The 18,279-nt window shown below is 44.0% G+C and overlaps 3 protein-coding genes across 5 annotated transcripts; 1 reads left to right on the top strand and 2 right to left on the bottom strand.

Annotated features, from left to right (window-relative positions):
• Window positions 1-295: 295 nt before the first annotated feature.
• Window positions 296-6,215, bottom strand: decr1 (2,4-dienoyl CoA reductase 1, mitochondrial). Its single transcript, XM_073466316.1, has 10 exons — window positions 6,115-6,215; window positions 4,615-4,823; window positions 4,477-4,534; window positions 4,080-4,166; window positions 2,366-2,513; window positions 1,780-1,879; window positions 1,600-1,672; window positions 1,350-1,496; window positions 1,110-1,172; window positions 296-861 (listed from the first exon to the last, which is right to left on the bottom strand). Exons 1-10 carry the CDS (start codon window positions 6,181-6,183, stop codon window positions 802-804), a joined length of 1,014 nt encoding a protein of 337 aa, XP_073322417.1. The 5' UTR covers window positions 6,184-6,215; the 3' UTR covers window positions 296-801.
• A 526-nt stretch (window positions 6,216-6,741) lies between these two features.
• Window positions 6,742-9,646, top strand: pmvk (phosphomevalonate kinase). 2 transcript variants are annotated; one of them, XM_073466320.1, is made up of 5 exons: window positions 6,746-6,886; window positions 7,971-8,034; window positions 8,110-8,262; window positions 8,383-8,512; window positions 8,688-9,646. In XM_073466320.1, the coding sequence occupies exons 1-5, from the start codon at window positions 6,792-6,794 to the stop codon at window positions 8,831-8,833; spliced, it is 588 nt and encodes a 195-aa protein (XP_073322421.1). In that variant the 5' UTR covers window positions 6,746-6,791; the 3' UTR covers window positions 8,834-9,646. The 2 variants fall into 2 exon arrangements, with proteins under 2 accessions (XP_073322420.1, XP_073322421.1); XM_073466319.1 differs by having other exon boundaries at window positions 6,742-6,886; window positions 8,383-8,829.
• Window positions 9,647-10,284: 638 nt separating this feature from the next.
• LOC140996080 (uncharacterized) lies at window positions 10,285-17,783 on the bottom strand. 2 transcript variants are annotated; one of them, XM_073466317.1, is made up of 9 exons: window positions 17,486-17,783; window positions 16,174-16,317; window positions 15,339-15,472; window positions 14,887-15,004; window positions 13,176-13,246; window positions 12,192-12,267; window positions 11,856-11,918; window positions 11,148-11,217; window positions 10,285-11,024 (listed from the first exon to the last, which is right to left on the bottom strand). In XM_073466317.1, exons 2-9 carry the CDS (start codon window positions 16,306-16,308, stop codon window positions 10,942-10,944), a joined length of 750 nt encoding a protein of 249 aa, XP_073322418.1. In that variant the 5' UTR covers window positions 16,309-16,317; window positions 17,486-17,783; the 3' UTR covers window positions 10,285-10,941. The 2 variants fall into 2 exon arrangements, with proteins under 2 accessions (XP_073322418.1, XP_073322419.1); XM_073466318.1 differs by lacking the exon at window positions 12,192-12,267 and adding an exon at window positions 12,741-12,816 and having other exon boundaries at window positions 17,486-17,772.
• Window positions 17,784-18,279: the final 496 nt, after the last annotated feature.

The raw sequence follows: 18,279 nt of genomic DNA, 5'->3' as shown, positions 1-18,279 counted from the left end.
GAGTCACACAAATTAGACTAATTAAATGTCAACTGCTGTTTGTAAATGAGCGCTCGCAGCCCACCTGCAGTATCTTCACGGCCCACCGGTGGGTGACAACCCACACTTTGGGAAACACTTGTATGATGTTGGAAACGATGAAACTGCAGATACTCACCAGTTATGAATATATTACTGTTTTTTACACTTAGTCACACATCTGAGTCTCTCAACATGTGAATCAGTGTCAGTCCTCCTCCAGCAGGAGTTGCTAATTGACTCAAAACTGTTTGCTGACTAACAAAAACACCCGATGAAGAATTTAACATCAGTTTTTAATCCCTCTTTAAACTTTCTTTGACACATTTTAACAGATAGGAGATCAGATACGAGATCCAAGTGAAGTGACTGGCAATAGGTAAACATCACACTTACACTTTGACTCGTCTTTGCTGACCACAGGAAACCTCCTAACTGAAGTCTTTTACACTGTCACTGTGAGGAGGAAACTTTGAATCGTCTCTGAACAGAAATATTTAACAGTCTAGTTACACTTTTATTATCAAACTGAAACATTTGTGTGTTTACACTGAGCATGTGCGGTTAGTCACATGACAAGCCTCACCAGCTACAAGCTAACAGGCTAACAGTGTTTCCTGTTGGTGAAGCTGTGTCAATAATCACAGATTAATTGTTTAGTAAAAATGTCAGCAGACATCCGTCAGACTCGCTCATCATCATGACAGCACCAGGTGGGTGGGTCCACCAGCAAACTGTGATCTGAGTGGCTGTTGTTGTCCAATAAGGATTGTTGTAGTAATTTTAGGATCCTTTAGTGTTTCTGATCATCGCCTCCATCATCTTCCACTGATCCGGAGTCACCTGACACACAAACATCATAAATATGATCAATAACAATGGATACCATCACTGGATGGGAAAATAAAGCACAGAGAAGTGACAGCTTAGAGGAACCAACAGAGAATCATCAGCAACTCTGTAGCTTTCAACCTGTGAACATCCTTCACGTATTTGTGTTCTTCAGTCTAAATAATCAGAACAGATTAAACATGTTGTTGTCAGGGTTTTAATTCATGATTCTGAGGGAAACAGTTAAGTGTGACACTCACTCTGCGCAGTTCGTTAAACTCTCCGGCCATCGACACATATTCTCCTCCATCAAACCGAATCACCTGGAAACAAACACATGGTGAAACATTTTCTAAACTCTGACCAAAGTTCGATCTAAACTCTGACCTAAGATCAGTCTAAACTCTGGCCAAAGATCTGGCTAAACGTTGACCAAAGATAGGTCTAAACTCTGACCGAAGATCAGTCTAAACTCTGAACAAAGATCAGTCTAAACTCACAGCTCCAGACATCCAGGTAGCGTAGTCGCTGCTCATGTACGCTGCCAGGTTTGCGATCTCTTCTGGTGTTCCGAGTCGACCTGTTGGGATCCGGCCGATCATCGCCTTCTCAAAGGCTCCTGTTGGGTCTAGACGGCTGAACGCACCCTGAACAAAACAAGTACACAACAAGAAACCTAAAATACAAATAAAAAAAGACAGGCAACTGCAAACAAACAAACATCATCGGCTGTGGTCAGATGGGCAGTACCTTGGTTCTGATTGGTCCAGGCTGGATGATGTTGAACCTGTGGCCGTAGCGCCCCCACTCTGCAGCCAGAGACCTGAAACACACAACAACAACAACAACAACAACAGTGCTACTATGGCAACCACATATCAGGGTTATGTTTATGTTGTGTAAAGCTGAAAGGTTAAAGGTCCCACTGACTTGTAGAGCGCCTCAACTCCAGCCTTCGCTGACGCACTCGGAACAACGAAACCAGAACCAGACTCAGCATAGATGGTGGTGATAGCCAGAAAGGAAGCACCTGAACAAACAACAATAACAACAATGAAACAGCAACACAAACTATCAACATCAGCAACAACAAACCAACAACACAAGCAATCAACATCAACAAGCCAACACAAACAATCAATAATAAAACAAACAATCAACAACACAATCAACAATAACAACACAAACAATAAACATCAACAACAAACCAACAACACAAATAATCAACAGCAACAAACCAACAACACAACCAATCAACATCACCGACACAAACACTCAAAAATAACTTAGTCGAATTTAAACTTTAAATGACCTTTGACCTCTCTGATTCTGGATAATTCTCTGTGACATCTGAACTCAGTGACCTCTGACCTCTCTGATTCTGAATGATTCTCTGTGACATCTGAACTCAGTGACCTCTGACCTCTCTGATTCTGAATGATTCTCTGTGACTTCTGAACTCAGTGACTTCTGAACTCAGTGACGTCTGAACTCAGTGACCTCTGTGACCTCTGACCTCTCTGATTCTGGATGAGTCTCTTGCCGAGCTCCAGGGTGATGAACGCTGTCCCGTTCAGGACGATGTCTGTGATGCTCTTCCAGCCGTTTGGCGACAGACGCTCTGACGGACACACAAAGTTTCCTGCTGCATTGTTGATGATCACCTGCACCAATCAGGGAACACAGTCACTGTGATGTCATCATCAAAAGTTTAATTTTGTTACAGCTGAAGAGTCTGAACAGAAACCTCTGACATCATAATAGTGTCATCATATATAACAGGATGTTTCACTAATTCAAAGGACAACTTGCAGGTTCAGCTTCAGGTCAGAGTGTTTTATCGTCCTCACAAGTATAGAAAGCAGAGGTGGCTGTAAGTCATGCATGTCCAACGTCCTACCCCTAACCCTCGTACCATATACTGATGATGTCACACAGTTTCCATATCACATCAGTTAAAAGTTAAATTGTATTTAAGCACTGACTAAACTGCTGATGTTTGTGTCAATCTATAATATCAATGCACAACAAATTAAGAAAAAGAAGAAGAAGAGGACAGACATTATTAATCCCTTTCCAGAGAAATTCTGTTCTTGTTTTGATTAAAACATTTAAATAAATAAAAAAATGTCATTATTAAATATTACAGTTAAAGATATATGTACCCAAACCAGTCCTCTGATTGACTTCTTAATCAAACTTGCAGCTTTTTGCAGCTAATCAACCCTTAATGTTAGCTTCCTAACTAATGTTTAAGTTTGAGCTCTGGTGGTCGTATCAGTGATCTTTGACTTGTCATAGCGCTGTTTGCTTCTAACTGCCGTCATCGACAACTTAACCTTGAATCCAAATTTTACTATTTCTGTCTACTGTTGTTGGCTCTAAGCTTGTCACCCTGGAGGAGGTGTTGGAGGACAGGATGCTGGCAAAACTGCTGGCTATCATGGACGATGTCTCTCACCCCTCCACACAACTCTGGACAAGCTTAAGAGCAGCTTCAGCAACAGGAAATCATTCCTACCTGGTGCCATCAGACTTTATAACGCTCACTCCACAACACAAAAAACAAATTGTGCACTTTAAATTATTATTATTACGGTCAATAAAACTGCACCTTATCTTCTCGTACCTTATGTTCCATTTACCTTTATTCTTCGATACCTCAGCATTTTATTTTATTTACCTCAGTATTTTGTTTTATTTTTTAACTACTTTTGCATTTTATTGTGTATAGTATTTTATTGTTTTTTGAATACTGTATATAGTACTTTGTTTTTGTATATTGTATATCGTATTTTATTGTTTCTATATTTGTCCTTGTACTTCAATGTAACCGCTGCTATGGTAACCTAATTTCCCCTCAGGCATTAATAAAGTTGTCTATCTCTCTATCACCCCTCCATGACGGCTGCCTCTGCTGCTTCCCAGTAAGATGCCAGTTGGGAACTAACCGTACTAGAAATCAGCCAATCATGTTTCAAAAAGTCTCAATATATGGAAAAATGCAAATATCGAATGAATAAAGTCCTTTCAAGTCATCTGTCTCCAGTCTAAGTCATGAATACCAAAGTCAAATATTTTGTCAGTACTAGTCGAGTCACAAGTCGTGACTCGATACTGTCTCGAGTCAGATCATGTGACTCTAGTCCTCGATCTCAGCTACTAAGCAAAACCTGTGTGTGTGTGTGTGTGTGTGTGTGTGTGTGTGTGCGCGTGTGACTGTGCTTTACGTCAGGGAGTCCTGTCAGGGTTTCCATCTGGTCGACACAAACAGAGACGGCCTTGGGATCTCTGACATCACACTGAAGAGCATGGACCTGAGATCAGAGGGGGGGTCAGTTCAGACCAGTTCAGACCAGTTCTTATGATTAACATTTATGAATGGAAACACAGCAGCAGCTGTTAATGTTTCCACTAACAGCACAGCTACTGACATTACACTCAGATTTACATGTTAGCTGGATTTAATTCTGCTGCTTCAGACCGATTCTAACTGAAGATTCTGGTTCATGAATCTGTTTCAGAGTTTCATCAATTTTGTGTTCCTGACTCCAACTTGTTGTGTGGGACTTGGCGTCCACATTGGTGAGAACAACCTGACTAGTTCAGTCTGGTTCTGGTTCTGACCTTGTTTCCAGTCTGGCTGCTGATCTCCTCGGCTGTTTGCTGCAGGACGTCCAACTTCCTGAAGATCAACACAAACACATGACGTCAGGGTCTACAGCTCACACCGCATTATTTTAAAGTTTAGATTTGACTTCTGACCTGGAGGCGATGACACACTGAGCTCCCAGCTGGGACAGGGTGGTGGTCATGGCTCGGCCGAGTCCCGTCCCCCCTCCTGTGATGAACGCCACTCTGTTGCTGAAACTTCCTGTCGGCAGCATGACGTCTTTAGCCGGCGGGAAGAACTGTGAATGAGGAGGAGGAGAACCGGACTGCTGAGGAAGAACCGCCGAGCTGTGGAGGCATGACTGAAAGAAACAGAAGAGAGCTCCATCATGGTTTGTTTGAACTGTTCCAAGATTAATGTTTATTTTCTTTGTCAATTTCACAGATTATTTTCCTGCTTCATCATTTTGTCTTTAAACTGTCGACCAATCGTGAAAACGCTCGTCACGGTTTCTCAGAACCCAAAGTGACGTCTTCAAAGCAGCAAATCCTCAGACTGAAGACGCTGCAACCGAACAATGTTTCAGAAGTTTCACTTGATAAATTACTGGACGTTTTGATTGATTAACAAAATAGCTGAAAATTAATTTTCTTTTGATCGACTGATCAATTAATCAACTAATTGTTGCAGCTCTGATGCACCTGGACTGAATCAAACACAGGTAAATACTTCATGTTCAGGTGTCAATCATCCAAATAACACATGGTTTGATTGATTCATTAGAACAACAACAAGTCCGTCTGTACCTGTCCGTCTGTACCTGTCCGTCTGTGCCTGTCCGTCTGTGCCTGTCTGTACCTGTCTGTCTGTACCTGTCCATCTGTACCTGTCTGTATGTACCTGGACTGAATCAAACACAGGTAAATACTTCACATTCAGGTGTCAATCATCCAAATAACACATGGTTAGATTGATTCATTAAAACAACAACATGTCTGTCTGTCTGTACCTGTCCATCTGTACCTGTCTGTCTGTACATGTCCGTCTGTGCCTGTCTGTACCTGTCTGTCTGTAGGTGTCCGTCTTTGCCTGTCTGTCTGTAGATGTCTGTCTGTACCTGTCCGTCTCTCTGCCCTCTTTATATATGAACAAACTACAGTGATCTAACAACCTGAATTAATCTGGGTGTTATCGGCACCACCTGGTGTTCACATGACTGAACTACAGCAGGTGTGTGCTCACTGTCAGACTCCACTTTGTCATATTTTAGATTCTATTTTCATTATATTCACAGTATTTGAAGATAAAACAGATCCCAGCACACAAACCTTATCAGTAAATGACAGACTGCCTCAGAGATCTGGTTCCTTCAAGACCTGATCTGGTCCTGAAGGGACCTGTTCTGTTGTTCTGTTGTAAAATGGGTGAAAGGTCAAACTGCAGTACACCTTCTTTATTAAATATGTTTCGTGTGATTTAAAATTATTCTTCTTCTCTGGTTTATATCATTTAAACTTTACTACCACAAACTCTGACTGATGATTGGTTATTGATTGTTTATGTTGTTTTTGCAGCTGCTCTCTGACGTCACATTTTATCGACAGTTTTAAAGACTTTAATTTATTTTATAAAGTTCATGAAGTTGTTCTCACCCTGTGAAATGGACTCCTCACAAATCTGAAAAAAAGTTCTGCTTTTCTCGAACTCACAGCAGCCGCCATCTTGCCCAAGACGTGTTGACCTCTGACCCGGATCATACCAACAGGGACCAGTAGGTCCAGTCTCTCTGCGGACTCACAGCCGCTGGAAGACACGCCTCTTATGAAATCCATTACAATGGTTAGGGTTCGTTTATGTTCTATAAATTATAACTTATATTATATTATATTATATTATATCATATTGTATTGTATTGTATTGTATTGTATTGTATTGTAATGTATTATTTTAGACAGAGGAACCCCCCCCCACCACCCACCATCCGGACTGTATTGGTCCAGTCCAGAATGTGACGACGATCACGTGTTACCGTAATGTGTCTACATGTTGTGACTCTAGAAATAGACTCCGGTTTATTTGCTGATTTCTCTCAACAACGAACTTCGCACGTCACATGATATCAATATCTGATCAGTTTAACATCGATTATTGATCTCATGCGCATTCCATGGGTGTTAAAATTAATGTGATAGCAGTTACAATTTGAAGTTCTCCCGGTTGCTCTGACAGTTACGGTACTGGCCCGGTGTGGTCCGACAGTCGGAACACGGATCTGCTCAAAGCAGCAGTTGATCGATCAGCAGTAGGTATTGATAGGTGATTGTGACAAATGGACGTTCGACTCTCAGAACCCAAACTGATTCTGGTCTTCAGCGGGAAACGGAAGTCCGGAAAAGATTATGTGACGGACCTGATCCACAGCCGGTAAAAACAGTTCATATCGATATGTTATTGTTCTGTGATCAGTTTTTAATGAAGACATGTGCGACTGATTTTTGTTGGTTTGTGAGGAGACTGATCTGAAATCAGCTGATGAAGATAAAACCACAGTAATCAATCTGACAGCGTCGTGACAGCTGATCAGAGACAACAAATAATAACTAATCAATAATCAGGCTGGATCATCCGTTTATACTGTGTTAATCTGAGAGTTGATTTATTTTATCATTGTTGTTCTACAACATTTGAAACCAGATAACGACGTGTTGATTAGTTTGTTAATCCACTGAGTCAAAATCAATAAAAGACGTCTGACAGGAGCAGTCACAGGTGAGACAGGTGAGACAGTCAGGTGACACAGGTGAGACAGTCAGGTGCAGATAAAATGGCGGACTGGATCACTGACAGGAACCATGATGCTCCTCTACAGAACCATCAACACCTTTGCATGTTAAACTGAACCTACCATTGGCTGGTTACCTGTCCAGGTGAAACTGTCTCCTGTCCAGAATCATCTGCTCCTGTCTGTCTGTGTCTGTACCTGTCTGTGTCTGTGACTGTCTGTCTGTACCTGTCTGTCTGTACCTGTCTGTCTGCATCTGTCTGTGTCTGCTCCTGTCTGTCTGTGTCTGTACCTGTCTGTGTCTGTACCTGTCTCTCTGTTTCTGTGACTGTCTGTGTCTGTACCTGTCTATCTGCTCCTGTCTGTCTGTGTCTGTGACTGTCTCTGTGTCTGTACCTGTCTGTCTGCTCCTGTCTGTCTGTCTGTACCTGTCTCTCTGTGTCTGTGACTGTCTCTCTGTGTCTGTACCTGTCTGCCTGTACCTGTCTCTCTGTGTCTGCACCTGTCTCTCTGTGTCTGTGACTGTACCTGTCTGTCTGGACCTGTCTGTGTCTGCGCCTGTCTGTCTGTGTCTGTGTCTGTGTCTGCTCCTGTCTCTCTGTGTCTGTGTCTGCTCCTGTCTGTCTGTGTCTGGACCTGTCTGTGTCTGCTCCTGTCTGTCTGTGTCTGGACCTGTCCGTCTGCACCTGTCTTCAGTACACATTGAACCTGTTTCTTATTCTGCAGTTTAGGAGCGGATGTTTGCTGCATCCTGCGTCTGTCTGGACCTCTCAAACAGCAGTACGCTCAGGTGAGACCAACACCTGTTGACCAAACACGTTACCATGGTTACTGCTGAGTCATGCTGGTTCTGTGGGTTCTGCAGGAGCACGGTCTGGACCTGGACCAGCTGCTGGGTCCTGGTCTGTATAAGGAGCAGCATCGGGCCGACATGATTCGCTGGGGAGAAACTCGCCGATGCCAGGACCCTGGATTCTTCTGTCGCTTAGCAACCAGAGGAGCACGACAACCTGTGTGGGTAGGTCACTACTGATGTCACTTCCTCCTCCTCCATCTCTTGTTGTCATTCGTTTGTTGACTCCAAAACCATCAAGTGCTCCCTAGCAACCAACTAGCAACCTGCTCTCTGATTGGTCAGGTGGTGAGTGATGCGCGGCGGCTGTCTGACCTGCACTGGTTCTGGTCCGAGTTTCCTCAACAGACTCGAAGTGTCCGAGTGCAAAGTTCAGAAAAAACACGCAGAGAGAGGGGGTGGAGCTTCACCACAGGTCAGGTGCCCTGTCTGTCTGTCCACCTGTCTGTCTGTCTGCTCACGTCTGTCTGTTCTCCTGTCTGTCTGGACGTCTACCTGTATGTCTGTTCTCCTGTCTGTCTGTCTGTCTGTTCACCTGTCTGTCTGTACGTCTACCTGTCTGTCTGTTCACCTGTCTGTCTATCTCTCAGGTGTGGACGATGCAGAGTCAGAGTGTGGGTTGGACAGCGGGGTTGAATTTGATTGGATCATCACTAACGAGGCCGACGCCCCCTCATTAGACGAGCAGCTGCAGCCAATCCTGAAGCTGGCCGAGGAGGCTGCTGATAATCACTGATCAATAATCTGATTGATAACAGCAGCTGATCACTGCAGCAGCAAGGGCTGATCGGAGATCGCACCTCCTGACTCCTGACCCCACCTCTCCTCACCACCTTCTCTCTCCACCTTCTCTCACCACCTTCTCTCTCCACCTTCTCTCACCACCTCTCCTCACCACCTTCTCTCACCACCTCTCCTCACCACCTTCTCTCACCACCTCTCCTCGTCACCTTCTCTCACCACCTTCTCTCTCCACCTTCTCTCACCACCTCTCCTCACCACCTTCTCTCACCACCTTCTCTCTCCACCTTCTCTCACCACCTCTCCTCACCACCTTCTCTCTCCACCTTCTCTCACCACCTCTCCTCACCACCTTCTCTCACTTGACGACAACTTCGCTGGTCAAACTTCACCGAAGATGAAAACTTAGATGGGGATTTGTTTCGCCACCAGATGTTTTCTGTCCCTTCGAGCGACAGAACGGACGTGTCAGAGAAGCGAGTGTTGATTTGATGCAACAACTTTAACGGACAAACAGAGTGAATCAGTGTGAAGTGTAACCAGAGAGGCAGCTCAGGTGTGTCGTTCTTAGAACCTCACATTATTAATATTATTATTATTATAACAGTTTACAGTAGTTTCATTTACTGTATCAGTACTCTGTACTCCTTCACTTCAGCCAGCTGGAGGAGAAGATGCAGCAGATCAGTTGGATTAGGTTTAATTCTGTGACCTTTAAGTTCACATCTTGCTGCTTTCATGTAATTTTACAAAGCTTCAAATTAATTCTTTGAATGATTTTGTTAATAAATATTTAATGAATAATGTCCTTTGTGTCCGGAGTGATTACATTGCAGGGAACACTTAATGTTCACAGTTTAACACCAAGTTCAATCGGAACATTCAGGAAACACAAGTGACTGTGAATCAGTTTCAGCTGCTTTGGTGTAAATGAAAGAGACAACAGGTGCAGTGGAGACAAAAACAAGATGGCCTACAGACAGAGAATGTTTCTTCATGTGGTGGCCACAGACACTTGCTCTCTCTTGATTATTGTGAGCAGTGTATAGGAAGACAGGTGAAACAGACAACATGACAGTTCAACACTGTTGCATGCTGCTCGCTCTCCTCCTGAGACGCAGCTTCAGTCGGTTCATATAAAATCAAATCAGTTGGAGCTCGTAAACCAGACCGGACAGACTGACCGATGTCTTCAGCAGCAGACACAGTATTTATTGATTTACATCAAGTGTCAGACGCGCTCGATCATTCCATAACTCTGGAGTCAGACGTGTCACAACTTATTTAAAAATGTTTCAATCAGAAAACATGAACATCTGAGAAGATTAACCTGTGGTTCAATACTGGGAAGTTATTTGTACGTCATATTTGTACATTTTCTAATTAACAAGCTTTAATGTGTTCATCTGATTAAACTGACAATTAATTAAATAAAAACCAGAGTCATTTTGGATCTACAGACCAGTGACGGTGCTTTTATTTTATAAAATCCTGATTTATTACAATGAGATGTGACATCAGCACAGTGATGACATCAGCTTCCAGGTAAAAACATCTACACTTTATTCATGTCATCAGGTCAAAAGTCACCTGTCTGTGACCTCTGATTGGCCCCTGGTCTACCATATATGGCAGTGGAATGCCTCACTGTGATTGGATAGCTTAAACCACGCCCCCATGATACAAAATAATCAATCATTGGGTAACAAGACATTGGCTCTAATCAATCAATTAATCAATAATTAATATGTGGCAAAATAAAGACAAACTGTTAAGACAAACAGGTTCGTTAGTCATTAATTAGTTTAACGAGGGAAACGAGGGTCCCTTTGACACGCCCACTCCTCGTCTGGACTCTACCACCTAATGCTAGGGGGGAGGAGGGGGCTTGGCACTGTCATGGGGGAGGGTTGGAAATGTCGGGGGGGGGAGCAGGAGGTCCAGACAGGAGAAGTAAATTAAAGCAACACTGAATGAGACTTAAAGGATCAGAGAAGGAATGTGACAGAGAGAGGAGGGGGAGGAGAGGGAGGAGGCGCCACAGAGGCCCTGATGTCCGTCTGTCAGGCAGCAGAGGGGGACAAGGGGGGAGGAGGACAAGGTTCAGAAGGAGTTGAGGTCCTGCAGGGTCTGATCCAGGGTGGCGTGAATCTTTTTGTTCTCCTCTTTGGCTGAAGCCAGAGCCTCTGTAAACAACAAACAAACAGATGATGACGTCATGCTGTCCAATCAATACAGCTTTCTAATAATCAATAAGTCCATCATATCAGATCTTTGACAATATCATTCATTTCTTCTTCCTGTCTCACCCTCCAGGTCATCAATGGTTCGCTCCAGTTTGGTCAACGAACGCTCAGCGAACTCTGCTCTGCTCTCCGCCTGCACACAGGAAGTCAACATGTAGTCAGCCGGTAAACAGGGAGTCAACAGGAAGACAGCAGGTAACAAACAGGAAGACAGCAGGTAAACAGGAAGTCAGCAGGTGAACAGGAAGTCAACAGGAAGACAGCAGGTAACCGGAAGTCAGCAGGTAAACAGGAAGTCAGCAGGTGAACAGGAAGTCAACAGAAAGTCAGCAGGTGAACAGGAAGTCAACAGGAAGTCAGCAGGTAAACAGGAAGTCAGCAGGTGAACAGGAAGTCAACAGAAAGTCAGCAGGTAACAAACAGGAAGTCAACAGAAAGACAGCAGGTAACAAACAGGAAGTCAACAGGTGAACACGAAGTCAACAGGAAGACAGCAGGTAACCGGAAGTCAGCAGGTAAACAGGAAGTCAGCAGGTGAACAGGAAGTCAACAGAAAGACAGCAGGTAACAAACAGGAAGTCAGCAGGTGAACAGGAAGTCAACAGAAAGTCAGCAGGTAACAAACAGGAAGTCAACAGAAAGACAGCAGGTAACAAACAGGAAGTCAACAGAAAGACAGCAGGTAACAAACAGGAAGTCAACAGGAAGTCAGCAGGTAAACAGGAGGTCAGCAGCGTTTAGAAACACTTGAAGAATATTTTCCCGTCTCACCTCCTTCAGTTTGTTGCTCAGGTTCTTGATCTCCTCTTCGTACCTGTCCTCCTTCATAGAGTACTGAGAAAACAGGAGAGACAGCCAATCAGAGAACAGGTGTACTGACATATCAGGTATGAGGACACCTGCGTGGGAGGTTGAACACGTGTTGATCACCTGAGTGGGTCCTGGTAAATCTTGTGTTTGTAGCTAGAAATTCTGACGTTGACCACACCCATCAAATATTACATAAATATTTAAATACTGTACAACCAAATATTTATTAAAATATTTTCACTTGTGTGAAGTTTAAGAGGTCTCGTCTTGCATACCCTCCCCCCCCCCTCCCCCTACCTTCTCAGCCTGGGCCTCCAGACTCTTTGTACCAGTGAAGACAGTTTTCAGCTCCTCCTCCAACATTCGACTCTTGCTGCAGGTCAAAGGTCACATCAGACACACCGAGTCACACAGGAAGTTCTGTCATGATTATGTTTGTTTGTTTGTTTATTCAGGAAGCTGGTCACTGCACACACAGATGACTGTATCCAGTTACTGTGGCAACTGATTTAGTTACTATGGTAACCTGCTGTGTGTGTGTTTTCAGAAAGCAAGTCTTTTCCACACGGATGTTACACCTGCTCCCTGAAACACCCACGATGTCATACAGGTGTGTGTGTGTGTGTGTGTGTGTGTGTGTGTGTGGTGTGTGTGGTGTGTGAGGTGTGTGAGGTGTGTGTGTGTGTGTCAGTGTGTGCAGCAGGTTAGAGTCATGCAGAGGTCAGCAGGAGGAGGAGCTGAAGCAGCAGCTAAAGGTCAGAGGTCATAGGAGGCAGCAGGAGGTCAGGAGGAGGAGCTACTCTGCTCTGACTGACAGCAGGTGAGAGGTCAGGTGACCCTCAGTACCTTGTCCTCAGACGCCTGCAGGCTCTTCAGTGATTGGTCGAAACTCCTCAACTGCTCCTCCAACCTCCGAACCTTACTGATAGAGAGGGACGAGGACAGACAGTCGGACAGGAGGACAGACAGACAGACAGGAGGACAGACGGACAGACACAGGAGGACAAACTCACAGGAGGACAGACAAAGAGGACAGACAGACAGGTAGCACATGCAGCAGCAGCGACACGTTTTAATGGAAACAAACAAGAGAAATGTGGTTGCAGAAAGTTAGGCTGTTAATGAAGCAGTGACATCATGTAGTATAATTACTAAGTAAGTGTCTGTCTGTCTGTCTGTCTGTCTGTCTGTTTGTCTGTTTCTCTGTGTGTCTCCCTGTCTGTCTGTCTGTCTCAGCAGGTGTCAGACGTGCACTTGTTGTGTCGTGTTGTGTTTATAAACCTCTCAGCCTGCTCAGCTCGATCTTCAACTCGTTCCAGTTCTCCTTCCACCATCAACAGTTTACGAGCCACCTGACACACACACACACACACACACACACACACACACACACACACACACACACACTAGTTATTACAACATGTTGAAACATTAAAACTGTGAGACTTCTCACATCAGGTGATGATGAAGGTGATGATGGTGGAGATCATCATCATCATCACTTTCATCATCATGAGTTGGTTTTAGTTTCCATAAGAGATCACTTCAGAATCAAAGATGTGTAAGTAAAGTAACGCGGCCGGTTGTATTAATAAGCAGGCAGGTTTTGTTTCTCACTGGTCTCATAGAGTTTTGAAGCGTCTCAGGTCGCAGTGGTGAGGAGACACATATCAACGGGGGGACAGATTTTGACACAACACCAGATCGTCTCCATCAGTGATTGTCCGTCTGTTCGCGCTTGTTTTACGTCGGTTTCTATCACTCCCCCTTTCACCATCGTTGCCTCCTCCATCAGCAGGTTTCTTTTCCTTTTCAGTGTAGAGTTTCCCGGTTGTTCACGCTGTTCCACCATTACACCTGAAGATAGTGACCGGGGAAAACATGGCCACACTTTCCTCTGTGCCGTAATTCTTCCTTCACTTTCCAGGAAAACTGCAGCTTTATGGTAAACCCATCGATATGTGAATGGTGTCATATTATACTTACATTAGGATTTACTGCAGAGTGAGAAGTTAAAGCTGACTGTTTATTAAACTGTGGAATTACTTTTGGAAGCTTCTGATTGGTCAGTTATCATCATTCGAGGCTCAACGTAACGTGAGGAGGCTTTCCAACACGGACACATGATCAATCATCTCACTCTCCAACCAATCAATGTCACGTCACAGAGCAAACAGTTTATTTCGGTGACTCCACAGACTGTTTCTTTCCCGCAAACAGCAGACTGGATTCTGCTCAGCTGCTCCGATATCTTCGGTCTCTCTGGATTTGACGTCACCGCCATGTGTCGCGCTGCTAGTGACACAAAAGACACTTTGAAATCTGATATGAGTGTCCGGCCTGAGACTCATCTGTAGAAATCAGATCTGAAACACATTCAAACCAAATGCAGTTTGAATCCATCCTGTGTCTGGACTCCCAGCCGCTGTGTCTAAATCGTAATGTCGAGACTTCCTAAACTCAATCTGGACACAGTCTGGACATGACAAGGGTGAATAAACAGCACTGTGCTGTGGGCTTGTTCTGCAGGAAATGGGGCAGCTGACATCGTGAAGAAGAAGAAGGATCGTCTGCAAACACTGAAGCTACACCTCCACACACCTGCAGCTTTCAGCAGGACAACGATCGTCAACATAACACCGATAATGATGGGACAGAACAGCTCACAGTCAAAAAGGATCTGGACCTGCGTCCGATCAACAACATGGACTGAACTGTGAAGACGAGTCTGACAAAGTATTCTGTCAGGAGGACCGTCAACCATTCAAGTGTCACCAAACTGTTTAAAAGATGAAATTATTTCTTTATCAGCTTTTATTCTGGAACGATCTCTGATGGAAATAAAACAGATTAAATGGTTGATTAACATTAAGTTCAAAATTAACCTGCATGCTAACATGGCTACATTTACAGACAGAAGTCTGTGTGTGTGTGTGTGTGTGTGTGTGTGTGTGTGTGTGTGTGTGTGTGTGTATGTGTGCGTGTGTGTTACCTCTTCATATTTGCGGTCGGCCTCCTCAGCGATCTGTTTGGCTTCTCTCAGCTGAACCTCAAGCTGCTCCATCTTCTCCTCGTCCTTCAGAGCTCTGTTCTCAATCACCTTCATCCCTCTGACACACACACACACACACACACACACACACAATCAGACAGACAGACGCAGTACTGATCCAGAATCAGTGCTGCAGTAACAGTCATCAGCAGCTCATAAACTCAGCCTAAAGTTCAGCCTGGTGCCTGCTCCGGAGCAGGACCAGCACGGGCACAGCTTGGCTCAACTTGGCTCAGTGAAACCAGTAATGGTAAAGTAAATTGGCGCAGCCACAAGTGTGAGTGGAAAAACGGCACGTGTACTGAGAAACTGAAACATGAGTGTTGTGATAGTGTCACAGGTGTGTGTCACAGGTGAGTGTCACAAGTGTGCGTCACAGGTGTGCGTCAGACCTCTCGCTCTCGTCGGCAGCCTTCTCCACCTCGTCCAGTTTGTGCAGGGCGGTGGCGAGTCTCTCCTGAGCTCGGTCCAGATTCTCCTCAGTGAGCTGCAGACGTCGACCCAGTGCCGTCACCTCTGCCTCAGCCTGTAAGACACACAGCAGGGAGCCTTGAGCCCACCACCTCCATCAGACACTCAACTTACCCCTGATCAGTAAAGGCCAATCAACTGATCACTCTGTGTGTGTGTGTGTGTGTGTGTGTGTGTGTGAATTGCCTCATTAGATATCAGAGTGATGTTTTGATGCATTTTTATTCAGTTATTTTATCTTTTATTTATTTGTATATTATTGTATATTTGATTTTCAGTAACTCTTATTTCTTTCTGTTTATAATGTATTTAAATCTCTGCACAGATATTCTATCGTATGAGGAGCTCCTCCAACTTCTTCATCTGCAGCACAGTCACATTCACACAGGAACAAAAAGGTCACAGCGCCCCACAGTGGTCAGAGGACACCATCACATGAATCCAACACTGTCAGACTGACTCACTGCGCTCACCAAGAAGGGGTGTGTGTGCGTGTGTGTGTGCGTGTGTGTTGACAGAGGAATGTGCGGTATGCCTGACTACTCTGTGCTACAGTAGAGTACAGCGGGTACTTCAGTAAACTGTAGTACTACAGTAGAGTGCATCAGAGTGTCTCCAGTGTGATAAGCTGCAGCAGGACACATGCAGCCTGTGATAACACACACACACACACACACACACACACACACACACACACACACGGAATGCGACTCCACCCCCTGCACTACCTGTGCAGGTGTATGAAGGTGTGTGTACCTCCTCTCTGCTCCTCTTCTCCTTCTCCACCTCCTTCTGCAGCCTCTCCGCTCTGTCCTCGGCCTCCTCCGCCTGCTCCTGCAGCACTTTGATCTTCTTCTTCACTGCATCGATGCTGTTCACGCCTCCACTCATCTTCTTCTACTGCAGGAGGAAAAGGAGCTGTCAGACTGCTGACTGGTCGCATTCCAAACAACAAGTACTGAGTCTGTATACCAACAAGTACAGAGTCTACATACTAATAAGTATTGCGTGTGTGTATTAACAAGTACTGAGTTTGAGTACTAACACGTACTGCGTGTGTACTAACATGTTGTTCGGTAATTAATTTTGTTGTTCTATAATCAATCAGGTGACTGATTTGAATGAATCAATAATTAATCAGGTGATTTCTGAGATCACGATCTCTGGTTGACAACAAGAATAAACAGACAGAAAATTGAGTTACATATTAATAAAAATATGACAATTAAGATCCTGAAAGAATCAATTAAAGTGTGTCAGTACTTCAGACCTGCACATGAACATGTTCAGACTGACACGTGATTATTGACACCATCTGTTTTAGTTGCTGAATCAGTCTGCTGTGTGTGGAGGACATTTAAATAAAGTTTAATTTGAATACTTTAAAGTTCTGAATTTGTCACGTGGTCAACAGTCACAGACTCCTCCAACAATCCTCAAAAAATACAGAATAAAAATAAAATCCTGCTGTGGAAAAAGAAAAGACACTCTGACATCAGACATGAAATAATTCAAATATAAGAATAAATTAATAATAATAACAACAACATTTAAATATATAATAAAAGTCATATTAAACATTGTACCGTCGTGCTAACATGAATAATGTGGCAGGTGACAAACACACTGTACAGTGATGACTGCAGGTGTAAACAGGTTAAATATACAACAGTATAAATATACAGAATATATAGAATATGTATCCACAGATGTAAACATGTATAACATTGAACACGGTGCGGTGCAGTGACAGCGTCAATCTGTGGGACCGGAAGCTGCGGGTCTTATATATTTAAAGTCCTGACACTGTAAACAACAGCGTAAATATATAATACAGTTTATTGTATACATGTAAAGTCACATTATCTCCTATCTCTTCTGTTTGTGATGTTTATTTTTAATCTTTTGGATAATTTATCACCTTTTTCAGTCTGACGTGTTGTTGTGCTGTTAGCACGCTAGCTCCTGATGCTAACAGCGGACCACCGCCCTGTTTGCCTGTTAGCATGCTAGCAGAGTTCAGAGCTAACAGACCACAGCTGAGGTGCACCTGAGCGACTCTTCTTACCTGTCTGGGTCGTCTTAGGAAACACCTGCTGCTCGAGTCCAACTTCACCTGACACCGTCACTTCCCTGTTAGCAGGCTGGCTAACTCGCTGTTAGCAGGCTAACTGTGCGGACTTTATAAGCTGAGGAAAGTTTCAGAATGAGCGGACAAACTGCGGCTTAGTGTCGGTCTGAACTGGTGCAAGGTCTCCGGTGTCTGGTCCTCAGTGTTCTGGTCCCGGAGTTCTGGTCTCTGCTGGTTCTGGTTCTGCTCTCCGCCGCTTCCTTATCCAGCCAACTCCCAGCTCTGGACTACACCCACTTCCGCGTTAAATTCCCTCCACAGGAAATGACGCAGCCCGACGTTCCTTACAAATTAAAAGTCAGTAAACATTTTGTCACAAAGACTGTTTTAAAAACTATCTATTAAAGATTGTTTACATCACAACTGACCACACAATAACAACTCAACCTTAAGACCCCATCACCAAACCAATGACCAACATTATTGATCAACATTATTGGTCAACATTAATGTCAACATTATTGACCAACATTATTGATAAACATTATTGGTAAACATTATTGATCAACATTAATGATAAACATTATTGGTAAACATTATTGATCAACATTATTGTCCAGTGTGTCAGAAAAAGAACACACGATAAAATCTGATAAAATGATTGGTTTCTGCTGAAGACTGAATGAACTCTGATGGTGGACCAGTTATAAAACCAGTTTACACTTGATGCTGGTGTTACTGGGAATCAAAAGGAGACAGACACATGTTGGTTCAGTTCACTGACCTTTAAT

This window comes from Pagrus major, chromosome 5 (genome assembly GCF_040436345.1).
Source record: "Pagrus major chromosome 5, Pma_NU_1.0".
Lineage (NCBI taxonomy): Eukaryota > Metazoa > Chordata > Actinopteri > Spariformes > Sparidae > Pagrus > Pagrus major.
This window is presented reverse-complemented; position numbering and strand designations above follow the sequence as displayed.